Genomic DNA, 27,159 nt, shown 5'->3' on the forward strand with positions numbered 1-27,159 from the left:
CATGGCGAACACATTTATTTAATATGGGGGGTGGGGTATTGCTGTCTCTGTCATTGTATATGGGGCAGCAGGGAGACAACCAGAGGGACTTCTGCCCTGGAGTAAGAGGCTGTTCTGGCCCCAGGCTGGGGGGGTGGGGAGCAGACTGAGGGGACAAAGGAGACGTGTAAGGGGGTAGGGTGAAGCTCTGCACACGTCCTTGGGACCACAGTCCAGGCCCACCCAGTCACCAAAGCAAGAACCGAATAAATAAAGTGCAACCGTGGGGTTGGGAGACGGGAAGAGGGAGGGCATGGGCGCACCCACGCCCACAGCCCACATTCAGTGCTGCCAGGTCTGGCCCAACGCCAGGCCAGACCCTTCTGTCCAATCACCCCTATGTCCATCCCTCCATGAGCCGGCAGGGCCCCTGTGCAGCTACTGGAGGTAGCGATAGGCCTTAAAGCAGTGGTTGCCAGCATCGGCCACCACCACGTGGCCATCCGAAGTCAGTGCCAGGCCCTGCGGGCCGTACAGTGGCTCTGCAGATGTGTTGATGTAGGACAGGAAGGAGCCAGAGCTGTCAAAAACCTGGGGAATGAGTGGAGAATGAGGGAGAGTTGAGATCAAGCAGACGAGAGGCATTTTGGGGGGTGGATGTGCCTGGGGCACAGCAGGAAACCTCACTCTCTGGGCCTTGCTCACCTGGATGCGGCTGTTTCCCCAGTCAGCCACGATGATGTTCCCATTGGAGTCCACAGCTACTCCGGTAGGGGCGTTGAACTGCCCATTGCCCTCGCCGTGGGAGCCAAACTTGAAGAGGAACTCTCCGTCGGCACTGTACACCTGACAGGGCAAAGGGCTGGGAACTGGGGACCTGGCCTCAGGCAGAGGGCAAGGCCTCAGAAGAGGATGAGTTGAAGCCCCAGATCTGCTGCTACAGCCCAATTCTTCCCAGGTGTCACATTCACGTACTCGACTGCCTACTAGACAGCTCTAGTTGATGTCTCTCAGGTCTATCACATCTAACAGCCCGTCTTCCCTGGGAAAGCAGTTCTGAGTTCTCTTTCTCGGTGACTGGCAACACCCATTTGTCCATGAGTCACTCATGACTCCACCTTCTCCTCTGCTTGGCAGCCAGTGAATTAACACAACCACTGATTCTATCTCAAATCTGTACCCTAGGTATATATTGCCACTGCAATGGTCCTTATCTAGATTATTGCAAAAGACTGGTCTTCCTGCTATGAGCCTTGCCTCGGCCAGAGTGATCTAAGACACACAGGACTGTATCACCCCCTTGTCTGCAATCCTTCAGCAACTCCCCATAGCTCTTAGGAAGACAGCAAGCCCTGTAAAGGGCACACAAGCCTCATCCTTACAAATCCAGTCTGAATTATTTGTGGTTTCTTGAACACACCATAAGTTCTTCGCTCCTCCAGTCCCCTTTGCCTCAAATCCTCTCCTCCTTCTCTACCTTCTGGTTAATTCCCCCGGAGCTTTAGGTCATGCTCAGTCTCACTTGTGTTAAATGCTTCTGCTACGCCCTCGCACAGTTCCCTGAACTTCCTTATCACAGAATTTATCCCATTGTAATATGCTTGTTACCTCTTCCCTACTAGACTCTAACTAAGAAGATAGGGAAAGTATTTGCTTTATTCATCACTGTATCCCCAGCGTCTAGTACAGTGCCTGGGTCAAAGTAGCCATGCCATAAATGTTCACTGTTCAACTGAATGATCTCAAGGGGGAGAAAAAGAGGTGAGGGAGGACACTGACCTTCACTGAATGGTTATGGAAATCCGTCACTACAATCTCATTCTTGTTGTTCACAGCCACAAAATGGGGCCCTGAAAATACAAAGTGGTCCTCAGGGAAGCAAGCTGGGACACTGAGTGGAATGGGGAAGAACATCTGGGATGAAAAACCTGGGGTGTTAGGAGAGGGGTAGAGTCTCTGGAACTGAGATAAATGGTCTCTGGGATGATGGTGCTAGGCACAGTGAACGGAAGGGGTCTTCTAGGGCCAAGATACAGGAGGAGGGGTCTTTAGAGCTGGGGTATACAGGGGGATTCTCTGGGAATGGGGTGTAAGAATAGATCTCTGAGTTGTCCTCCAATACCTGCAAAATGGCGGTCAGTGGCCCCACGGCCCCCAAAACGGCCAACCAGCTTGCCATTGGGTTGGAAGGTGAAGACGCAACAAGACTTGTTGTCAACCACAATGATATGTCCATTTCGGTCTACGGCCACCCCCTTGGGGCCCATGAGGCGGCCAGCTCCGATCTTGGTCTGGAGAAAGGGATACCCATTAGGGGCTTTATCCAGCCTGGTGGGGAGAGTAGTCCCAGCCTCGCACCAAAGCAGAACCTTGGGCTGGGGATGGACCAGTCAGGCTCTGACCACCAGGAGGCACTAGAATTGTTACCTCAGCTAGTCACCAGGGCTGCAGAGTGTAGTGACAATAAGGCTCTCACCTTGAACTTGCCCTCAGGGGAGAAGATGCTGACCCAACGGTTGTCATAGTCTGCCACGATAATGTCTCCATTGGTGTCCACTGCCACACCTGTAGGGCGCTGTAACTGCCCAGGCGAGCGCCCTCGGACCCCAAAGCGGAACTTGAACTGGCCTTCATTGGAGAAAACCTGGAGCAGCGGATCAAGGGAGGGAGAGGGAGGAGGGGAGAGATTGTGGGCACAGAGGGAAGGGAGCAGGATCCTGAGGGAGGAAACCCCCCATTCATTCGTCGTTCAACAAGCACTTACTGACACCGTCTGAGGGGCACAGAGAAGAATCAGACATGGCATACCTTATGGGACATGTAGCAGAGATGTGAATGGGATTGTAAGAAAATCAAGAGGGTGAGGGGGTGTGGTCAGAAACGGCTCCAAGAGAAGAGGATATCTGAGCTAATAGCCAAAAAGAATGCCAAGAGACGAACGGAAGTTGACCAGTCAAGAAGGAAGAAGAAAGGCATGTAAGCAGAGTATGTAAAAGGCACAGAGTTCAGTATAGGTCCTGCTTGTCCAATGTGGCTGGACTGCGGGGTGCACTCTTGTGAATAACAGGAGCCAGGTGTTATCCTGGGTATAATGAAGGTTCACTGAAAACTTCTGACCAGGGGCGTGACAAACTGAGATTTGCTTTTGTGGTGTAGTAAGAAATCTATTTGGTCTTTGTCCTCAGTGCCTGGCACAGAGCTCCTCAAAGCCCTGGAATTGTCTGAGTGATAGGAGTGTCTTTTGTCATTCATAAGGAGCCTCCTCTGAGCTTAGGCTATGGCAGTGACTTTGGGTGGGGCCCCTAGCTGGCCTCGGGATGGGGCTGGTCATCAGAAAGACCAAAGGATTAAAGAGCTGGAACTTTTAGCCCTATCCACTAACCTCTGGAAACTCTGTGTGTGTGTGTGTGTGTGTGCGCGCACACACACAGGTTAAGCTCTGTAAAAACTCTTGAAGGTTTGACAAGCTTCTGGGCTGCTGCCAGGAGGATGGTGCACCCCAGTTCCACAGGGACTGAAGCCCCTGCACTAGGGACTCTCCAGGCCTCGCCCTAGGTACCTCTTCATCTGGCTGCTCATCTGTATCCTTTATCAAATCCTGTAAAGTGGTAAACATAGGTAAATGTTTCTCTGAGTCCTGCGAGCCACTCTAGCTAATTAATCAAAGAGGTGGTGTGAGAACAATCGACGTCAGAAGTGGGGGCAGTCTTATGGGACTAAGCTCTTTACCTGTGAGATGTGACGCTATCTCCAGGTAGGCAGTGTCAGAATTGAGTTAAATTTGTAGGACACCTGGTCAGTGTCCACTGAAAATTGGAGAATTGCATGGTGGTGTTGGGATAAAAACACATTAGAGCCTCTAAGAAAGAGCACTAGGGCTACAGGGAAGAATCGAGACTAGAAGCTAGGCGACCAGTCAGAGGCTGCTGCAGCAGTCCAGGTGAGAAATGATGAAGACTCGGACCAGGGCACTTGCTGGAGGGCAGCCGATGGACTCAAGGGACATATCGGAGGTGGACTCAACGAGGCTTAGTAGCAAACAAGAAAGGGGTGGGGAAGGAAGGAAATGGACAAGGAGTAGCACATCCAGGCTATAGAACTGACAAGGTAACCTTCCTCCTGGTCAGTGAATCTCTCAACCTCTCACCTTCTCCTACTTCCTCCACCTTAGCCGCCCAACATGCTCAGATCTCCCCACCCGGAAAGCATATGCTTTAATGCTCCTTTCCTCTACAGCTAAGCCTTCTTGCTTCTCCTTCACAGCCAAGACAGCACTCGCGGCATAAGTCTCACACACTGCTTTGTTATAGGCTCTAGGGACACAAAATGAATCAGAGCCAGGAGCAGTCTCGGAGAACTCAAGTTCTGGGCCTTTGCTTTGCTCTTTGATCCAGAGCTGCTCCATCCTTAGTAAGCTGGGCCTCCTGCCCCACCCCATCCCCATCTTCTAGGCCTGCGGGGTCTGTATGAACTGGTTCCACCAACAGACATCACTCTCTCCTGATGCAGACCTTCCACCATGCCATCACCCATTCTAACCTGATCTCCTGTGGTGCGGCAGCACCTACCGGCACGAGAAGGGAGGCACCACGGGCTGAAAAGTTGATGTGAGACAGACTAAAAGATACCACCAGATCAGCAGTGAGGTCATGCATCTGCCTCCTCCAGTCTGAGCAGCTCAGTTTCCAGCTCAAAACTGATGAGGCTTGGGGTGAGGGGATGTCTTGCTCTTCCTGTCCTATCCTACCCCACCCCTTACATCTGGCCAACTTCTGTTCATCTTTCGATTCTCAGAATTTCCAGGTCACTTCTTCAGAGAAGACTTTAATGACCAACTCCACCCCTGAATCGATGTGTATACATACTGTTAAGCCGCCATAATAGACGCTTTATAGCTCACTTCATAATAACTGTCACTTCTGTAACTAAACAACCACTAAATATCTTTGTCCTCTTCTAAACATGTAAGTTCTATGTGGGGCAGGAGCTGTGTCTGTTGTTTATTGCTGCATTTGCAGCACTGGTACAGCAACTTGCACACAGCAGACATTCAGTGAATGAATGGATTCCTCAGCTCAATCTCAGACCATAAATGGACATCTGCACTTGGATGCCACACAATGATCTCAAACTCAACACGTGCCAAAGTGAATTCATCAACTTATACCTAGACCTGCTCCTGAATGGCAACACCACCTACCAGTGCACCAAGTCCTGCCATTCCTGATCCCTCCCTCTTCCTTGACATCCAAGGGTTCATCAAAACTTTCCATATTTGCTTCCTTAACATGTCTAGAATCTGTTGGTGCTTAACATCTCTCCCCTACACCATAGAAGCACTAAGTAACTTCAGGATCGGAGTCTAGTGGAGGAGAGAGACTAAAACAAAACAAAACAAAACAAAACAAAACAAAACAAAACAAAACAAAACAAAACAAAACAAGAGATTCCAGTAAAGTACGAAAAGTGTTATAGCAAAAGGCTGAGGGAGCCCAAAGGAAAATGTGATTAATATTCTGCTTGAAGGACATGAGCAAGTTTTTATAGAAGAGCTGATAAAATTTCTAGACTAACACAATTACACAAATTGTCAAATCAAATTCTTCATTCAGCCTCCACCACAGACAGATCCAAAGGAGGAGAAGTTCATGAGGACCCCAATCCTCATGAATTGAAGGGTGCAGGGGCCCAGCCCATACTAGGGCCTGAGGCCTCCAGAGTAAGAGAAGCAGAAACTCAGCTTTGGAATCTGAGAGCCAGGCTCCGAGCAGCTAGGAAGTTGAGTACAGGTGGGAGTGAGAGCAAGGAAGACTGCTGTAGGACTAGCAGGAAATTAGGAAGAAGAGGGGGCTGGACCAGGCTCTCCCTCTCAATTCCCCACCCTGAAACAGTGGACAAGCACAGCCCCTCATTGGGGAGACAAAGTAGCATGTGAGCACCGTGTGTATGCACCCCAGGGAAGGTTTCCCAAATCTCAACTTAGTGCCAGAAAGCATCCCTGGCATAAGGAGGAGGAAGCACGTTAGAGGTAGAGGCAGTGACTGAGTAGGGCCTCACCACCACCCCTCTCCCTCTCCGTGTTCATCCCATCTCCTCCTCGCTATCCAGGCTGGGTCCAAATCCCTCCCTGTGCTAACCTGGGCCTCTCCATTCCCCCACTCCTAGGAATAAGGTGGGAATAAAGGTGGCCTGGACAGGACTGGGAATATAGTCATGGAAGAGTTCCTGGTAACTTCAGCCCGCTAGGTGGAAAGCTGGGGCTAGGGAGGAGCTGATAGTGAGGTGACAGACCTTTGACAGAGCTGGATCTGTGACAGGGATAGTCAGGCAGATCAGGAAGAAATTTAAATTTATAGGTGTTGTGAAGGAAGTATCTTCAGGAAACTTTTGCTACCTGATAAAATGTTCCCCAAAACTGAAGTTCAGGGTAGTCTGAAACAATCCTGTACAGGATAAATTCCACAGCATCCTCTCCAAAACATTTACAATGTGACCTCAGCTACTTGGCTTTTAATAGTAATCTACCTCCAGCCCCTCTGGGATCCTTCCAGTTCCATGAACAACCTCCTCCAGCACTTCCCCCCTCCTGGCTTTTATTTACAGCTTCCACCTGGACAATGATATTTTTAACTAACATGAGAAGGTTCACTAGGTGTTGGGCACACTACGTGATATCATTTAATGCTCCCAGCAACCCTACAAGGTATTCTTTTCCTAATTTTACACATGAGTTAACTGAAGCTCAGAGAGGTCACATGACTTGTCAGTAAGTGGCAGAGCTAGGATGCAAGCCCAGGTGTCTGGTTTCAGAGCTTGAACTTTTAACTGCTCTGCTGTGTCTACCACACTGATATCTGCCATTAGGCTCTGGTTCACTACAACAAATAGAGAGATAAAAAACATATTTTCTGCCTTTAAGGAGCTTGAAGTGTAGCAAAGGCCATGTCCATTTGTGTGTCAGAAGCTTTAATTAGGTGTGTGAGGTGCTGGGAGGGCCAGGGACAGGACCACCTACATGTGAGGCTTCACTAGTCTAGCCACTGGAAGACACCCCTTTTCACAAGTTACCCCCATTTGAACGTCTAGTCAATCACATGTTTGCAGAGACCAGTGCAGACAAGCTATATTCTAGAGGCAGGAAGGTATGTTAAAAGATAGCAGGGAGGGCAGAGTCTGCATTCTGATCACGTGGTGGTGAAAAGGCGAGAAAGTAAGCCAGCCAGGTGGAGACTCAAGCCAAGGCAGAGAGGAAGGAATAATGAGCCAGATCTTTGGGGTCCAGGAGAGGGTCTGGCCTGGGAGGCAGAGGCTGCCAGCACAGGGAACCCTGGTGCCTAATTGAACATGGTTCCTATTGTGGCCAGTGGGAGAGACTGAAAGTGGGTGAGTGAAAGATAGTGCTATGATTTGTGGCACTACCTGTAGAGTTTCATCTTCGAGGAGGTGACCTATACAGTTTTTTTCAGGAGGCTGCAGCTAGAGGACCTCTATTTTGGTGTTGGGAGAGCTAGACAGGCGCTCACCTGAATACATTGGTTGTTGCTGTCTGCTACCACTATGCGGCCACTGCTAGCTGCGGACACACCCTGTAAATTGGTGAATTCCCCTTTCTCCCTTCCACGACTGCCTGTGGGAAAAGGACAGGGGAAACAAAAGAATTCACTGGCACGCCATTCTGATACTCTCTGCCTGGGCCCCAACCCGCCTGGCTGCGCCCCCGGCCATCTGTACCGACACGGAAGACAAGCTCATCCTCAATGGGATTGTCCTTCCTCTTGCCGCCTGTGCTGTACATGGAGCTGGGCCTCCGCACCGCCTTCTGGCGCACGTGGCTGCCAGGGCCGCCAGGGGACTTGACGCGGCGCTTGACGTCGTCTGGAGAAGGTGGCAGGTCCCCAGGACGCAGAGCACGCACACGGAAGGGGCTGCCGCGCACGGGCTGGCCGTAGAGCAGCACTGAGAGGAGCAGCTCGCCCTCGGAGCGCGCTGTGTACACCAGCTCGTATGTGCCGTTCTTGTGGTCCACCACCGGCACAGGAAGGCGCGTGCCGTCGGGGCCCGTGAGCTCGGCGCGCAGCTCGGCGCTGCCGGTGCGCACCAGCCGCCCATCCTTGTCTTTGGTAGTGACGGTGAGTGAGGCGGGCTGGCCCACCAGCGCCTGACGCAGGCCCTCGCCGGTGGCCACCGTCTCATGTGCAGTGGCGCTCGTAGTGAGCAGCGCACCCAGATTGAGCACCGATCGCCGCAGCCCATCGACCTCAAGGACCAGTTCCAGCTGAGCGTTCTCGTGTGGCCGCTCTGGGAAGGCCTGTGCTGCCAATGCTGCCAGCCTCTCTCGCATGTGCTTGCGCACCAGCAACACCTCCGGGGCCGAGCCCAAGCGCAGGGCCTGCTCCGCAAAGCTGCAGCTACTGCCGATGTGCTCCTGACCCTGGCGCAGTGTGTCTAGCTGGGTCTGCAACACCTGAGGAGGGGTTAGAGGAGGGTTGGGTGAGCAGACTGGTGCAGAGGGGGTCTCTATAATTCCTGATGAACTTGTAGTTCTATAGCATGAAAGATATACTACAAGGGGGAGTGTGGACAAGGGACAGAGATGCCTGCAGCCCTTATGGCGCCATGTCAGGAGGCAGAAAGTATACATGAGGGAAAGGGGTGCACATGTGTGGAAAGCTGGGACATGGAGACAGTAAGGCCGTCTCATGATGGACGGTGGTAGGGAAGGGTGAACGGACGCACCTTCTGCTTGGCCCCACAAACGGCCTCCAGGTCGCTGACCAGAGCCTGCTTGCGCTGCTGTAGCGCTTGCTCCAGGTCCTCGAAGGCTGCGCTGATCTGGGCGAGGGCCTCTGCCTTACGCTCCTGCAGCTGCTGGCTGATGCCCCCCACTAAGGCAATAGCTGCGGACAGCTGTGGCAATCTGGGGAGGGGAAATATCTCATACTGGGGTGGCTTGAGATACCCTCCAAGACATCCCCTACCTGAGGTCTCCCTGCCCTAAGAATTTCATCTCCCCAGGGTCCCTCCCCTGCCCCTGTTGAGACACCATCCCTGATGGCCCCACCAGCTTAGGTTCCCACCAGGCGCCTACCGGCCGCGCACCGCCTCAAGCTGGCGCTGCAGGGCCGCCTTGTGCTGCTCCACCACATCACGCAGTAGCACTGTGCCATGCTCCCGATGCTCCCCTGCGCGACACTCCCCGCACATGGCCGTCTCACAGGCCTCACAGTAAAACTCCATCGTCTGGCAGCATAAAGACTTCAGTCAGGCAAACAGCTAGACACTAAACTTTTTTGCCCCTCCCCTCCCCCACCTGCCCCCTTTGCCCCTCACCTTCCAGGTGCACCCCCTACCTGGACCACTTAGAGAAACTCCCTCTCACCCACAGCCACTCGGCCCCCTCCCCCAACCTCTCCTTCCCCTCCACCCCAAGTCCTGGCCTCACTGGGCCTGCTTGGGCCCACCTTGCCTTCATGGTTGGGGCAGGAGAGGGGGCGGCCAGCCACTGCACTGAGGGGGTGGGGGTCCTCGGGGTCGTGGGCCCCATCAGGTGCCTGCTGCATTGCCTCCATGAGGCTGCTGATGAAGAAGTTATTCTGCAGTGCCGAGACGCCCTGCTCGGGGAGGATGGATGTCTGCCGGCACACGGGACAGGACAGCGTCAGGCTCTGGGCAGGGATGTAGTTCTGGAGGCATCTGGCCAGGGAGGAGGCAGAATCAAAGGAAGGAGTGGACTCAAAGGAAGGCATCAGTGCGCCCCTCCTCACACCTTTCATGGGTGCTGCCCCTCTCCTCACAGGTGTGCTGTTACACTTCATTTTGAAACCTCCTGGTTGGCACACACATATTACCCTGTCAGCAGGTATAAAAGGCTTCATCTCTTACAACTGAGTAGAAACACATCCCTGACCTTCCTCAGAAGAGCCAACATATCCACATTCCTCACAGTGCGCACAAACACAGGTTCACCTTTCATAGGTGTTTGTAAGTCCTTCTCATAGAACATGTGCAACTCACCCCCCCTTCATTAACTCATTAAACATTTACTGACTGCCAACTCTTGCCAAATTTGTGCCAAGCTCTGGGGATATAAAGATAAAGCACAGTGCCTACCTCTAAAATACTTCCAGTCGCCAGGAAGTCAGAAATAGAGAGTTTATAGAAGCAAACAGTGTAATGATTAAGTGTGTGGTCCTGGAGCGAGGCTGCCTGGTTTCAATACCTAGGTCGGTTATCTATTATACTCTGTAACCCCTGACAAATTACTCAACTTTGATAAGCCAAGGATTCTTCCTTTGTAAGATGGAGACAGTACAGATTTCATAGGGTATTGGAGGATAAAATATAAAGGGCTTATATGCCTAACTCCCAGAGAACACTATATATTATAGGCAATGTAATATGAGGAGAATAGTGGATACACTGGTAAGGAAATGTACAGAAGGGGCATTTGGCCCAGGGTGGGAGGAAAGGGTAGCCAGGAAAGGCATCAGAAGGGGTGATATAAGCTAAATCTTCATGGATAAATGTTAGCCTGATCAAAGAAAGGTGCAGGGAAAAGAGGAAGAGTGTTCCAGACACAGAGGGTGAACAGAAACAGCATAGTGTGGGTAGGGAATTATAAACAGCTTGATGTGGCTGGAGACCAAGTCCAAGACAAGGAATGGTAAGAAGTCTGGAGGGAGAGGCAGGGGCCAGCTGTGCAGAGCCTCGTGGGCCATACCAAGGAGCTTAAAAGTCATTGCGACAACAAAAGAGCCACAGGAGCATGAGACAGCCAGGTTTACATTCTCCCAAGCTCCCCTTCACTGCGTCTGGGTGGAAGGTGAATTTGAATCGGATGAGACAGCAGACAAGGGTGCTAGCTGTCATCATTGTCACCATCTAGTTACCATTTATTAAGCACTACGTGCCTGGTGCTGTGCTTTGCGCTTATGTGTTTATGCAAACAGACTCAAAAAGGGTAAGTGGTCCAAAACAATAAAGCTAGTGAGCAATGGAGCCCCACAAAGAAAGAAAATCCAAATCCAAGGCAAAGCATGTGCTTAACTAAGATACTCTTGCAATAGTCTAGGCAAGAGATGAGATGACCTGGATTCAGAGAGTAGCAGTGTAGACTAAGGTAGAACAAATTTGAGAAGTATTTAAGAAATGCAGCCAGTGGGAGGCGTTGTCTGATTAGATATGGAGAGTGAAGGACGAGTCTTGGTTGGCTCCCAGATTCCTAGCTTAGATCACTGAGTGGATGGTGGTGACACTCACTAAGATGAGAAACACAGAAAGAGGAGTGGGTTACAGGGAAGTTCAGCCTTGATCTGGCTGAGTTTTCCATAACAGGGAACATCCAGCTGGGGAGAAGGCAGGTTAGAGATAGACACAAGGATGCCATCAGCATTTCGATGGCCTCTGTACCCATTGCAGAGGATGCGATCAGCCAAGAAGGGGTAGACAGTGATAAGAGCAGGACAGAGCACTCAGCAAATACTGAGTGAGGGGAGCAAAGAGAAACAGGCAGAGAGGGTAGGGGGAGAGACAGTGCCAGGGTAGCAAAGTGAGTAGCACAATTCTAGAAGGAGAGAATGAGTAGTCATCAGTGTCAAAAGCAGCTGAGGAGCCAGAAAACATAAGGACTGGGAAATGCCCATCAATTTGGCAAATGTGAGAGTACTTTTGCCTGTAAGGAAAACAGAGCAGATTAGTAGGGGAAGGAAGCTTGACTGTTGCCAGCTGAAGAGTGAACAGGAGGTTGGAAGTTTGAGTAAGAGGGTTGAGGAATTGAATGGCAGGTAAGGGGGACAAAGGCACAAAGGACAATTATTATCTGTTTGTAATGGGACCTTAGAGCATGTTTATAAATTGAAGAGCTATTATTGAAGTAGAGGTGGAAGAGACTAGAAGACGTGGGACAAGGTCTAGAGGTGGGAGGGAATGGGTCAGATTGGCCTGAAGAGGAGGCGTGGACCCCATCCTCTGAATGGAGAAGGAAAAGAGAGGTGGATGTATTTGAGCACACGGGGCAAAGTGAGACTATGCCTAACTTGCCTCAGAAAAGATGAGCTGCTGAGAGTGAAGGAGGGGGCGCTGAGGAGCATGAGGGCTGGGATTAGTCACCAAGGAGGAGGAGACGCTTACCAGAAACAGACTGACCGCAGCGTGCTAGGAGACAGTGGATTTGTGGAGGGAAGATGTTCACGGTGCAAACTTTCCCATGTCCTCAATCTCTTCTGTTACTGTTCTTTCACACCTCTTGATCTGAACTAATCAGTTTTTATTTGTTTAACAAACCCTGCATGCCAGGCACAATTCTAAGTGCTTCACAAATATTAACTTATTTGTGACCTAGTTTCTCCTGTCATCCTCTCAAGTAGAGAGTGGTTTTGGTCTCATACTCCACATTCCTCAGGGCCAGAAGTTGGGGTTGAGTCCTCCCTGCCCCCAACTGGAACATTTCTAAAAGATTCTTCAGTTCCTTGGACGTTCATGCCTTCTATCCACACCACCCCTTCTTGTTATTATCTCTGCTGACTTAATGGTTGCTTCCCCATTCACTGACGCCTTTCTTCTCGCTTACTCTCTTCTTCTGTTACCCTTCCCCTCGTCCTCACTGCCGGCAAAACTCTCTCTCTCTCTCTCTCTCTCTCTCTCTTTCTTGCATCAGTCCCAGTGACTGTGACATCTACAAAATGACCCGTCTACCATCAGGATTTCTTAGTTCCTTGACCTCCTCACCCCCAGTGATCTTTTCCTCCACTTCATCTCAGCTGTCCACTCCCATGCTCCCACCACCACCCATACATATCCATCACCTGTCACTGCATCAGCTCTGAAATCTGCATTTCAACCATTCCACTCCGTTTCCTTGTAGCTCTCTTCCCAGTGCACTGACTCTGGTGTTTCCCCTGCAAAATACCTTCAAACTCATCAAGACCTCCTTCCTGTTTGTTGAGCATACCTGGCTTTAGCTTCCTAATTGGTTTCCTGTTTCCACTCTTGCTTCTCTACACTCCATTCTCAACATAGCAGCCAGAGTGAGCTTTAAAAATCTAAATATGTCACATTATTTCCCTGCTTAAAAAAAATAAAAATAAAAAAATCCTCCAATGGTTTCCCACTGCATTTAGAATAAAATCCAAACACTTTCCTAAAACTGCCAAGCTCCCCCATGAACTGTCCTCTTTTGGACCTCACTGCATCCTACTTTCCTCCTCAATCAGCCACACTGGCTTCTTTTCTTGTCTCTGAACATGCCCATTTACTCCTCCTTTAAAGCCTTTGCATTGAACAATGCAAAAATTTTCCCATTGCCTGCAACAATCTGCACATGTCTGTTTCCTTCTCATCCTCAGGTGTCAGGTCAAATATCACCTCCTCAGGGAAGCCTTCCCTGATGATTCTATGTAGAACAGAGTTCCTGCACCAATCACCCCAACTTACTCCCTGTTTATTTCCTGCAAAACACTTAGCACAAGCTGTTACTTGCCTGTTTGATCATTTTCTTGCTCACTGTCTAGCACTGCCCACCAGAACCGAAGTTCTTAAGAGCAGAGACCAAAAGATAAATGAGTACAAGTAGTAGTTAAGAGCTCTGCAGAATACTATAATACAAACAATCATACTCCAACAAATTAGAAAACCTAGAAGAAATGGATAAATTCCTAAAAACACACGACCTTCCAAGGTTAAATTATGAAGAAATAAAAAATCTGAATAGACTTATTACAAGTAATGAAATTGAGTCAGTAATTTAAAAACTCCCAAAAAACAAAAGTCCAGAACCACAGATTTAAAGAAGAGTTAATACCTATCTTTCTCAAATTATTCCAAAAAATTAAAGAGGAAGAAATGCTTCTAAACTCATTTTATGAGGCCAGCATTACTCTGATACCAAAACCACACTAGAGACCCCACAAAGATAGAAAATTATAGGCCAATATCCCTGATGAGTACAGATGAGAAAATCCTCAGCAAAACATTAGCAACCCAAATTTAAAAACACATTGAAAGGATCATACATCATGATCAAGTGAAATTTGTTCCAGGGATGCAAGGATAGTTTAACATCTGCAAATCAATCAATGCAAGACACCACATTAACAAGATGAAGGATAAAAATCACTTGATCATCTCAATGGATGCAGAAAAAGCATCTGACAAAATTCAACATCCATTTATGATAAAAAGTCTTAACAAAGTTGGAGTAGACAGAACGTACCTCAACATAATAAAGGCCATATACGACAAGCCCACCACTAATATCATACTCAATGGTGAAAAGCTAAGCTTTTCCTCTAAGATCAGGAATAAGACAAGGATGCCCACTTTCACCACTTTTATTCAACATAGTATTGGAAGTCCTAGCCACAGAAATTAGGCAAGAAAAATAAATAAAAGGCATCCAAATTGGAAAGAAAGAAGTAAAACTATCACTATTTGCAGATGACATGATATTACATATAGAAAACCCTAAACACCACCAGAAAACTATTAGAAGTAATAAATTCAGTAAAGTACCAGGATACAAAATTAAAATAGAGAAATTGGTTGTGTTTCTATACACTAATAATAAGCTATCAGAAAGAGAAATTAAGAAAACAATCCTACTTGCAATTACATGAAAAAGAATAAAATAGCTAGGATTAAATTTAACCAAGGAGGTTAAAGACTGTACTCTGAAAACTGTAAGACAATGGTGAAAGAAACTGAAGACAACACAAATAAATGGGAAGGTATACTGTGATCATGAATTGGAATACTATTGTTGAAAGGTACATTCTACTAAAAGCAATCTACAGATTCAATGCAATCCCTATCAAAATGTTAATGGCATTTTTTCACAGAACTAGAACAAAGAATCCTAAAATTTGTATGGAACCACAAAATAGCCAAAGCAATCTTGAGAAAGAACAAAGCTCCCTGATTTCAAACTATACTACAAAGCTATAGTAATCAAAACAGTATGACACTGGCATGAAAACCCATAGATCAATGGAACAGAATATAGAGCCCAGAAATAAACCCATGCCTACATGGTCAATTAATCTATGACAAAGAAGGCAAGAATATACAATAGGGGAGAGACAATCTCTTCAATAAACGGTATTGGGAAAACTGGACATCTACATGCAAAAGAATGAAACTAGACCACTATCTTAAACCATATACAAAAATAAATTCAAAATGAATTAAAGACGAATACAAGACCAAAAACTATAAAACTTCTAGAAGAAAACAAAGGCAGTAAGCTTTTTGACACTGGTCTTAGCAATATTTTTTGGACCAATCTCAAGAAAGGATAACAAATGCAATAATAAACAAATAGGATTACATCAAACTAAAAAGTTTTGCACAGAAAAGTTAACCATTGACAAAACAAAAAGGCAATCTAGCGAAAGAAAGAAGATATGTGCAAATTATACATCTGATACAGGGTTAATATCTAAAATATATCAACAACTTACACATCTTAATATAAAAAAAAAACACCAAAAACAACCCTATCAAAAATGGACAGAGTACTTGAATAGACATTTTTCCAGAGAAGATATACAGATACAGATGGCCAACAGGCACGTGAAAAGATGCTCAACATCACTAATCATCAAGGAAATGTAAATCAAAACCACAAGTTATTGCTTCACAATTGTAAGAATGGCTATTATCAAAAAGACAAAAAACAAGTGTTGTTGAGGGTGTAGAGAATAGGAAACCCTCCTACACTGTTGGTGGGAATGTAAATTGGTGCAGCCACTATAGAAAACAGTATGGGGGTTCCTCAAAAAATTAAAGAAAGAACTACCATACGATCCAGCAATTCCATTTCTGTGTATTTATCAGAAGACAAGGAAAACACTAATTTGAAGAGATATATGCACCCCTATGTTCACTCCAGTATTATTTAAAATAGTCAAGATATGGAAGCAACCTAAGTGTCCATCGATAGATGAATGGATAAAGAAGATGTAGGGCATATGTGTGTGTATGTGTGTGTACATACACATATACATATATTTTATATAATACACACAATCCCACACACATACACACACAATGGAATATTACTCATCCATAAAAAGGAATTAAATCTTGCCATTTTTGAAAATATGGATGGACATAAGAGAATATTATGCTAAGTGAAATAAGTCAGGCAGAGAATGACAAATACCTTATGATTTCACTTATATGTGAATCTAAAACAAAACAAACAAACAAAACAAAACAGAAACACACTCATAGATACAGCAAACAAACTGGTGGTTACCAGAGTGTGGAGGAGTTAGGGGTGGGTGGGTAAAATTGATGAAGGGAATTAAGAGGTACAAACATTCAATTATAAAATAAGTAAGAGATGGGGATGTAATATACAGCATAGGAAGTATAGTCAATAACACTGTAATGACGTTGTATGGTGACAGTAATTATATTTAAAGTGGGGATCATTTTGTAATCAATATAAATATCAAATCACGATGATATACACCTGAAATTAATAGGATAATATATGTCAATTACACATCAATAAACAAAAAAAAAGTGAAGGGTCTGCAGTCAAACCTGGATTCAGACCTTGACTATTTACTTGCTGTGGAAACATTTCTTAATTACTTAATGACTCTGAACCCTAGTTTCCGCCTCTCTAAAACGGGGATAATAAAGTATCTGTTGTGAAGATTAAGTATAATAAATCAATACATGTAAACCACTTTTCCAGTCCCTGGAAAATCATAATCAATCAATACATGGGAGCTATTATTATAATTTCTCAGGCACTGATTTTCTCCAGGAGTGCTCAGTGATCTGAGCATAGCAGAAGGTATAGAGACATCTAACTAATCTAGCACTGAGCTTAGAAAAGGACAAAGATGTGAGGGACTCTGGCAGCCAGTCAGATGGACAGTCATAGGACCCAGAATAGGTAGGGAAAAAAGGGTGGTCAGGATGGATCTGGTGGCAGGGAGAAAAGGGAGTAGTCGAGGGGGCTGGACATCTAGATCCAGTCAAAGCTGGTGTAGTGGGAGTGGGGTAATGGGAGCCAGGAGTGGGATACTGGAGTTTAAATAATGCCACCAAGAGAAAGTGGTATTATTCTGGCTGATGGCCAGATCCAGAGCATTGTTGGAAAGTGTATGACTGAGGTGACACGGAGGATAGCCCCGGAGAAACAGTCAAGAACCAAGAGGCATAAGTGGGTAATGAAGTCACCCAGGTTGATGGAAGACCTTACAAAAGGCAGGAAGGCTGAAACTGTTTCCAGTTGATGAAGAGGAAAGAGCAATAGAGCTGGAATCTTAAAGAACAGGGCCGGAAGGTAAGCAGTGTCCCTAAGGCAGAGCCAGGTGTCAGTGAAGGCAGGAAGCAGAGGGAAGGCTTCAGTGGAAACAATGGTTAGAGGACCCATGGACCAGACCACTCAAGACAGAGCAATGAGGAATGAGGGCAGAGAGAATATTGTCCAAATACAGATGCGATCATATTTAAAACCCTGCAAAGGTTTCATGTGGCTCTCTGGGTAAAGGCAAAATTCCCTAGGTAACAGGTCCACAAAGCTCCACGTGGTCTGGCCTCAACCTTCCTCTCCAGTTTCATCCCTTGCCACTCTCAATCACACGAGCACAGCTCCAGCCTTGCTGGGGTTCCTCTAGGCCCTGACCTGACACAGTCCCTCAGGCCACATGGCCTTTTCCCACATTCTCCCTTCTGTCTGGAATGCTCTTACCACTCCCTTCACGTAGTTAACTCCTACTCAGCCTCCAGATCACACCTCAAGGAAGCCTTCCCTGATTCTCCAAACTGTAAGATCCTATACGCTAAGCACTCATAGCTTAGCACTTCATTAGCAGCACTTATTAAGGGTGTGATATTATATTACCTGCAGTCTGGCTGTATGATTATTTGATTACTTTCTTCTTCACTATACTGTAAGCTCTTAAAGAGCAAAGATATACCTTTTTTTGCTTATCACTGTATGTCCAGTGCCTGGGACAGGGCTGGCACATAGTAGTTGCTTGATATATAAATATCTGTTCAATGAATGAATAATGGATAGAAGCCTAGAGGCCGGAGAGGTTGCCTTTCACTCAGTACCTCAGGACAACAATGAGGACGGGCAGAGAAGGACAGACCTAGCTTCAAATACCCTTCCACTGGGCACAAACTCTTCTGGTTGAGAGTCTCAGCTCTGTCTGATTTCTCTGGTGCTGTCGAAGGCTGTGTTAGGGTTTGGGAAGGGGCAGAGAAGGTCCTATTCTGGGCAGGGACCATGGCCTAGCGTTAGGAGCTTCTGGTCCTCTCATGGGTTCTTGTATCAAACCCTTATCTCCTGCAGGTTGGGGTTCACCTGCTCCCCTGCGTGCATACACAGATTTCCCTCACCTCTTATAGATTTAGACCTGTCACTCCCCTCTCGAGGGGACCTACAAGGTCTTCATCCCTCGTAGTATCCACATCCCTCACCTCTCACAGAAGGTATGCAGGCAAGGCAGAACCTTGGGGCACCGGTAACGATCCAGGCAGATGCTGCACACCAGGAACTGCTTGTCCATAGGCTGGACCTCGGGGCCAGGGCTCTCCTCCCTCTTCGCCATGGTGTCCACGATGGCTCCTGCCACTCACAGCAGCCTGTGTAAGGAGAGATGGTCAGCACCTGGGAAGTCAGCACCCCCTCTCCCTGCCTGTCCCCACCACTCAAATCCCCTGCAGAGAACGAGCTCCACTGCCTCCTGCCAGGGGCAGGACAGGCAGTGATGTAGAAGGAGCAGGCTGAAGTCGATGGCTGAGTGACCCCTGAGCATGCTCTAGTTAAGAGCACAGACTCGGGGTTCGATTAGGTTTCAAACCCAGTTCAGCCTCTTACCAGCTATGTGACCTTGAACAATTCATACAACCTCTCTGAGCCTCAGTGTCCTAATCTGCAATTATGGGAATAACAATCCCTACATGGGAATAACAATCCTCAAATGGTTGTTTTGAGAATTTGCAACAGTGAATGTGAAGTGCAGGGTCCAAGGATGCCCACTCTCACCGACACACCCATCCTTCACCTCCTCTGCCTCCCCAAATCCTCCTCCAGGAGACCTTCCTGATGGAGTGTCTCTCCTCTGACTTCCTACAGCCCTGCTACCTATGCCCTGACCCACCTCTCCGCACAACTGCCTGGGATTGCATTCTTTTCCACATCCAATCAGTATCCAGCTCTGTGGATTCTGCCTCCCAAATATCTTATCCCCCTTTCTTCAACTGTACAGCTAGTGCCCCAAATTCAGGTCACCACCAACTCTCTCCTATGATAACAGCAATAGCCTTTTAATGGGTATCCTTCTCTCCTCACTTGTGCTTCTCATCCGTGCCCCGTGCAGTTAGAATGAAGCTTCTAAAACACAGATTCCATCTTGTCACTAACTCCCTGTTTAAATTTCCTTCAATGGTTATCTACTGTCCAGAGGACAAAGTCCAAACTCCTTAAACTGGCCAACAAGGCTTAGCTTTGCCCATACCTTCCTCTACAGCCTCATGTCTCACGATTCTATGATCAGTCACACTGGTTTCTCTTTAGTTCCTGGAAAACTTCTTGTTCTCGTTTGCTTCTGGGCAGTCACACATTCTGTTCTCTCTGCCTCTTCCAAGACCCCCTTTGCCTGGCTGACTCCTACTTATCTTTCAGGTCACCATGGAAATGTCACTTCCTCCAGAAGGCCTTCCCTGCACCCGTATTTCCTCCATCCTAGCCCTGCTATGCTATACTACAACTTTCCTGTTACTTCTCTGCTTCCTCCACTGTATGCAGAGCTTTTGAGGGCAGGCATTATATGTATATATTTTTTTATTTCTAGCACTTAGCACAGAGCCTGACAGAGGATCAATCTATATTTATTGAATTAATTCAGTAATACAAAAAATATTTATTAGGTGCCTACTTTGTACAGGCACTGGAGATACAGTGATAAACAAAACAGATACAGTCACTGTCCCTGTGTTGGGGAGATGGTGACAGATATTTTTAAAGTAAATCAATACATAATCACAAACCGGGAGAGGCGAGTGCCATAAAGAAGAAAAGGATGGCATGAGAAAGAACGTTTTCTTGATTGGGTGATCAGGGAAGGCCTCTCCAAGCAGGTAACTTTTAAGCAAAGTTCAAAGGGATGGAAAGAAAACAGTAGGGATGAGGGTGGTGGTATTAGAGAATGAGGGAGGGAACTCATTCTAGGTTAAAGGAATAGCATGAATGCAAGTTCTTACACAGAGGGCTCACTGAGAACCCGAAAGGACCATGTGATTAGAGCAAAGTGAATAAAAGCAAGAGGTGAGTTTGAGAAGGTAGACTGAAATGAGATCAAGAAATACCTTGATGTTAAGAGTCTAGATTTTCTCCTAAATTGGGAGGGAAATGATGCAATTTACAAAAAATAAAAGTAAATAAAAAAGCTACTTTGGCAGCTATGAGAATTGAAGAGATAGAAGCAGGGAGACCAGTTAGGAGCCTACCCCCTTTCTTCAGTAAGATGATGTTGGGTATTAGCAGAGCTATAGATAAAAAGGTGGATTGATTTCAGAAATACTCATGAGGCTGAATCAAAAGGACATGATGATGGACTGGATGTGAGAGGCGAAAGGCGATGTTAATAACGACTCCCAGGTTTCTCCCTGAGCAAACGGCGGGCCGTGCACAGAGACAGTGAAAGCTCAGAAGCTGGTTTGGGGCACTTTATTTTAAGCACGCGAAGTTTGAGGTGCCTTTGTGATATCCAGGTAGAGATGTCAAGTAAGGAACAGAATATAGGAGCTCCAGGGAGAGGTTTGGGCTAGTTATTGATTTAGAAGCACTAGCATATTAATGGCACTTAAAGCAACAAGAATGGATGAGACCACCTAGGGACAGAGAGTGGAGAGTAAAGGAGAACCCAGAACAATGGGAGGAAAACCGAGGGAGTGTGGGACCAAGGGAATCAAGAGGAGAGAGTGATTCAAGAAAGAAGGAGTGGTGAAGTAAGGTAGACTGAAGAATGTCCACCACATTTGGCTGTGGTGGAGCGGCAGGGGCAGAAACCAGGGTACAGTGACTGAAGAATGAGTGGAGATGAAGAAATTAACACAGCTGATGTAGACAACTCATGAGAGAAATCTGGCCATTAAGGGAGGCAGAAAGGCAGCTGGACTACTTCAAAACAGGCAGTGACTAGGATAGGAGCAAGTCACCACTATCTGTGCCCAGCTAGATGCATCATGGGCTTTTCTAAAGATAATGGATGAACAAATGCATGCATGCAGTGGGACCAGTCCAGAGACTTCTCCGGGTTTGGGGCGGGGCTGGAAAGGGGCTGGGCTGTATGTAAATTATGTGTGAGGTGGGCATGGGTAGGCTAGAAAGGGCATGCCTGAGTGCATCCTCTCCTGATGTGAGCACTGGGATTCTGCGGTTCTCTCTCCAGAGGTGATGGGTTTGAATCGAGAGACTTAGTACAAGGACAACTTAGCTGGAGGGAGGACAGATTGAGGGTTGGCAGAAGAAACAGGAGGCCGGATCCAAGTTGAAGCTTCTGTCTGGTGAAGGGGAGGGCTGGGAGGAAGAGTAGGAGTGGCCCACTGGGCCCTGCTGGGGCAGCTGATGTCAGACTCCGCCTCTCTCCAAGCCCAAGGGGCTCTCCCAGCCTATCACACAGGGGCGGAGATTGGGCTACATCCAAGGTCGGACAGCTCCTCCCTCCCTTCCCCTTCCTGCTTCAGTTCCCCCACCCAGACTTGCTAGGCATGCAGCCTCTGAGGCCACACGCCAACCTGGATCACTAAGATTCCCTACTTCTCCTGGGCTCCTACTCCCACCTCTCCTACCCCACTGTGCCCTAAATATCTGTCCCCAAGGTTCTAAAGGTGATGGTTTAAGTGGACCGTTTATCACAGCAGACACTAGGAGGACCTTGAACTCAGAGCTGAGATTTCACCCTCTTTCCTCAGGTTGTCTCTGAATTCCTTATCCGACCTATCTTATATGGCTCAGTTCTAAAGGCACCTCGGTGCCTCATTCAGCATTCATTTACCATTTCTGCTAGGCTTGGGGATACAAAGATAAATAGTTGCAGCTCAGCCTTCATGGATTCCACAGCCTAATAAAGAGATTACTGCAATGCAATATGGTGAGGGCTATGATGGGAAAGCACAGATTGCTCCAGGAGCACAGAAGTCACCTAACCTAGATTTGGAGAGGAGGGGAGGGGTACTGAGGTTGGAAGTCAAGAGAATTCCCCTGAAGGTGTCATTCAAGCGGAGAGCTCCAGGATGAGTGAGAGTTACTGAGATTCAGTCTCCTTCTGCATCAGGAGACTGAATCATACTCTGGGACAGGGAAGAGCTGAGAAACGAGATGGGGTGGTTGGCAGGAGCTAGATCACACAATGCTTTATTGGCCTTATTAAGAAGTTTAGATTTTACACTTTCCTGCTAGGGGATTAAGGTTTTACCCAAAGAGCAAAGGAAACCTTTTGGGGGTGGGGTGGAGAGTGCTTAAGTATGAGTGATAGAGCCAAAATAGTAAATTTTTGACTGCTGTGTGGAAAATAGCTTAGAGGGGACACAGGTGGGAAGTTAAGAGACTGCCATGATATTCCAGAGGAGAGATAATGGTGGCCTTGACTAGGGGAGTAGCAAAGGGGAGGATGAGAGAAGGAGATTTCATAGAGAGGAATCAACAGAACTTGAAGGCTGGTTAGTTTGATGTGAAGAGTAAAGGGAGAAGAAAGGATTAGAGCCGATCCCTAGTTTTCTGGCTTGGAAATTCTGGAGGAGGAGCAGTTCGAATGAGAGGGTGATAAATTCAGTGTTTAATAAGATAAATCTGAGGTGCCTATGGGACGTTCAAGTGGAGAGCTGGCAGCTGAAAAGATAGGCTAGAGCCTAAGAAAGAGGTATGGCCTAGAGATAAGGATTTGGAAGTCCTTGGTGTAGAGATGATGCCTGAAGCCATGGAAGTGGATGACATCACCCCAAGATGGGAAAGGAGAGCCTGTGATTGTGCCCCGAGGAACCTCAACATTTTAGGGATAGGCCCAGGAAGCAAAGCCTGCAAAGAAATTGAAAAGGTGTGGCCAGAGAGGCAGGAGAAGCAGGAAAGAGGGAGATTATGAAGGCCCAGGGAGAAGAAAGTTTCATGGACAAGGGAATGATCTCATTGTGAAATGCTGCAGAAAGGTCCCATGATCTACAGCCCAGGAGAGGCTGTCATCAAGTTCAGGGAGTGTGGTTTCCAGGGGCTGGAGGAGAAGAAGCCAGATCCAGGGGGCTGAGGAGGAAGTTGATTGTGAGCAAATGACAACGGCCAGTGCTGACTCCACTAGATCCTTAACATCTGCAAAGGATGTGTTTCAAGGCTTTTCAGTTTCTCCAAATTCTCAACCAGCATCTAATTTCCCCCATGACTTCCTCCTGCAACCTCATGAGAGTCCCAAATTTACATAGCTGTGAGTGGAGGTAGATGACCAAAGAATTGTTAAAAAGTGGATGCAAGAGAGTTAGGCTCACTTGCTTTCTAAAATGACTCTCTCCTGTTCACTAGCCTCCAAGTCTATTTGATTATTTGAGGCCTCAACAAAATGACAAATGACTGCAGGTTACAGTCTTTGGGGTTTCTCTGGAACAGATTAAGCCTAAGAGGAGGTAAAGTCCTCAAAGCCAAGGAATCCTTTCAATAAGATTGGCAAGGAAGAAAAGTGATGAAATTCACAGTACCACCTCCCCCACCACTGCCAGATTGAGTAGGTGAAAGAACCATTTGATCAGCTGATCAACATATCAATCAAACTTCCCTGGGCACACTCTGGACCAGACCCTTCAACTGGGAACTAGAGACGCAAAACTGAAAGGGACACATGCCCTGTCCTTCACAAGCTTTCAGACTAGTGTGGGAAACAGACATGGAATGTGAAAAGTGTCATGATATTGACATATTCAAACTGCTATGGTATCAAAGAGGAGGAAGTACCTAAGTCAAAAGGTGGTGGAAGAGAATGAAGAGGCCTCCAGAGGAAGGGATACATAAGCTGGCTCTTGAGGGACAAATAGGAGTTTGATAGGTACATTGGGAAAACTGACTGAAGGAACAGAAGCGTGAAAAATTAAGAAACGGACCAGTTGAGCAAGAGCACAAGACTCAAAAGGACAGAGGCTGTACTTGATGCTTTCACAATCACTGGATGCAAGTTCTCCACTTGCTCCCTGACTGTTCTTTCACTGCCCATTCCTTAAATGTTTAGTTTCCCAGGGCTTTGTTCTAAGGCCTCTTCTCTCACTTTCAAACTCTGCTGGGGAAATCTCATCATCTCCTAGGGTTTCAGTTACCATCCGCTTGCTAATGACCCTCAAAGCCTTATCTCCCATGCAGAAAACTTACTTGAACCCCAGACCTGTATATCCAACTGTATCTTGAACATGTCTACAAGGAAGATGCATGGAGACTAGTCTAAAACTGAATTCTTTTCCCCCTAACCTGCTCTTCCTGCTGTGTTTCTCATCTCAATAAAAGGTACCACCATCCATCTAACCACACCAGCTAGAATCCTGGGAATTTTCTCAATTCCTCCTCTTCTTTCACCTTTTAGATACAAGCTATGATTCTTTATCCTTGATTCTGCCTCTGAAATGTGTCTAGGTTAAAAAATGTCAGGAGATCTAGGAGCTAGTTCTGACTGTCACTGATTTCACTAACACAAGGTAAGACTCTGGGCAAGTTCCTACTTTATCCCCTTTATGTAAATTGGGGGTGGTGTCTTTTTGTTCCCCAAGTCTGAGATTCCTAAGGTTCTCTTTCCAGGCAAAGGTCCCTATGGATTGTAATATGTACCCATGCTTAAACTTCAAATTGTACTACCTTGAGGATTTGATTGCTGGTTTCCACGGTAAGGCTAGGTGTGTTAGAGGGTAGCTGCAGTTGCCCCCACCTCCCTTCTAAAATAAATGTGTGCTGAGTTACCCGTGATGCTCCCTCTGGGTACTCTCTATTTCAGCCGTACAGTTTTGCTGTTTTTCTGAACACAGGCTGTACTATCCCAACTATGGGCCTTTGCTCAAGATTTTTTCTCAGCAAGAATGCCATTGTCCCCTAAGTGGCTGAGGCAGTACCTGGCACACAGAGGGTGTTCAGTATATGTTGGTGACAGGAGAGACATTTTTTAAATCACTGCAGTTCCCTCTCACTAGACAGACAGGCAAAAGCAAAGGCAATAACAAGATAAGTGAACAAAGCTCCAAGGAAAAAGACCTCCACTTAACATAAAGCTTTCCCACAGCATAAGGTAATAAGTGCTCTGTCACCGGAGGCATGCAAGCCAAGAGAGGCAGGGCACCTGTCAAGCCTGCAGCTCTGATTCCAATTCTGCAGCAAATCAGAGCCCTGCTTAGGGAATGAATGGGCACTAGAGAGCTCGACAGACACACAGGGAGACCTGTGAAAAAAGACCTCTACACCTGCTCCAACCTCCCAGATTTTATCTTCCTACCGGGGCCAATCCTGGGTTCATGCTGTCCACATCAGAGACCCTCACACCAGGAACAAGCCCAGGGCCTGCTTTCAGTCAGAATGACCTCCCTGGAGTGCAGCCTGCCCCGCCAACCTGCAACCATCTGTCCCTGCAGGTTTGCTGCCCAGGATCTGTAGCCAAGTCCAGAAGGAAGGAGGCCAGACCAGGGGAGGGGCCTGGGGTCCTCCAGTCAAGGCCCAAGCTGCAGGGGAACCAAGGGGGGGGGTGGTCCTTTCCTACAAGAAACAGCCTCTGGATGAGGTTCTCTGACCACGGAGCAGCACTAGAGGAAGAAAGAGTATCCTCCATCCTGGCTAGTGGGCCTCTTAGTGCCTGAGGAGGATGGAGGAGGGAGCAGGAGGTGGAAGTGTCTGCACCAGGGAGTAAGGAACCCTTCAGACAAGCTGGGCCACAAGATTCCAGAGTCCCACTCAGCAACCCACCCGCCCTCCCTGCCCCCCCTCCACACACACACCGTCACCCTCGGCCGCAGCGTTCGACACCGTCCACTAACATACACAAGCTCCTAAACCCAGCGCTTCTCTAAGGAACCATCACCCATCCACCCGCGTCTCCCCCCTCAAACATGGACCTCACGTGAGCAGCCACAGCCCGAAGAATCCCCCCACTGCTCTCACGGACATGGACACGCCTCACGTGGACAGAGACAGGCGCAGATTCTGAAAAGCATCTGTACCCCCACGCACAGACAGACCCTCGGACAGACACACGGCCGCTCGGACCCGGTGGCCCCGGACCAGGGAAGACAGGGATACAAACGCACCCCTGGAGCCGCCCGTCGCACTCACCGCGGCGGAGCAGGATGGGAGGGCCACGGCCCGGACTGCGGCCACTCCGAGGGGCCCGCGGCGCTGCCCCCGCTGCCAGCGCCCGTCCGCCCGGCCCTGCCCGCGGCGCCGCCCCACGTCCAGCGCCTCCGCCTGTCCTCGCGCGGCGCCGCCGCCGGACCCCGCCGCACAGGCCGGAGGGAGGGGCCGGGGCGGGGCTGAGGACCAGCCGGGGGAGGAGGTGGCTTGAGAACCGAAGACCCACCTCCGTTCCGCCCTCCGCTGCGCAGGCCCCGCCCTCCCTGGCCCGGCTGTACCGCTCCCCACACCCACCCCCCTGAGGCTCTCGCAGGAGCTGCCTTAGCGTGCGGGCCAGGGAACCTGTGAGCCTGATCCCGGATCCCGGATCCTCGGTCCCCGATCCCCGCCAGCTGCCTCTGGCTCCCGACGGCTCCAGGGAAGGGTGGCGTAATAGGTCTCTGAGACGGAGATGAAGGCTCGGTCAAGAAAAAGCAAGCTGGACAGCAGGGATTTCGGATTCCGGGAACCGGTCCGGGCTGCCTCCTGGAGGTGCCCTTCGGGTCGGGGAGGGCGGGGGGAACTACTACGAAATATGCTACTGTGGTCTCTGCAGGACAGGGGAGACGGGGATCGTCTGTACCTCGGCACGGATCTCTGGGTGGCAAAGGAACCCAAGGTGGAAGGGCAATATCCAGAACTCTGGAAGGGGCTGAAGGAGTAGAAGGTGGGGGAACTTGGTTCGGCTCTTGGTTCCTGGCTCTACTCTCAGGAGCCCCCTTGCGAGGAAATTATGGTTCAGACCATCCAGCGACTCCCTTCCACACTCCAAAGACTAGAGCAATTCTTAGAATCATGGCATTGTAGAAAAGCAC

The 27,159-nt window shown here is 48.2% G+C and overlaps 1 protein-coding gene across 5 annotated transcripts; it reads right to left on the bottom strand.

The window, feature by feature from the left end:
* Positions 1-26,443, bottom strand: TRIM3 (tripartite motif containing 3). Of its 5 annotated transcripts, none has more exons than XM_074335888.1 (12): positions 26,288-26,443; positions 18,427-18,591; positions 9,446-9,672; positions 9,068-9,219; positions 8,716-8,896; positions 7,711-8,443; positions 7,503-7,606; positions 2,456-2,623; positions 2,102-2,270; positions 1,759-1,829; positions 685-825; positions 1-570 (listed from the first exon to the last, which is right to left on the bottom strand). In XM_074335888.1, exons 3-12 carry the CDS (start codon positions 9,521-9,523, stop codon positions 418-420), a joined length of 1,950 nt encoding a protein of 649 aa, XP_074191989.1. In that variant the 5' UTR covers positions 9,524-9,672; positions 18,427-18,591; positions 26,288-26,443; the 3' UTR covers positions 1-417. The 5 variants fall into 5 exon arrangements, with proteins under 5 accessions (XP_074191989.1, XP_074191988.1, XP_074191987.1 ...); XM_074335887.1 differs by having other exon boundaries at positions 9,441-9,672; positions 26,263-26,443; XM_074335886.1 differs by having other exon boundaries at positions 9,441-9,672; positions 26,288-26,442.
* Positions 26,444-27,159: the final 716 nt, after the last annotated feature.

The sequence above is a fragment of the Rhinolophus sinicus genome, linkage group LG06 (assembly GCF_036562045.2).
Source record: "Rhinolophus sinicus isolate RSC01 linkage group LG06, ASM3656204v1, whole genome shotgun sequence".
NCBI classification, from domain to species: domain Eukaryota; kingdom Metazoa; phylum Chordata; class Mammalia; order Chiroptera; family Rhinolophidae; genus Rhinolophus; species Rhinolophus sinicus.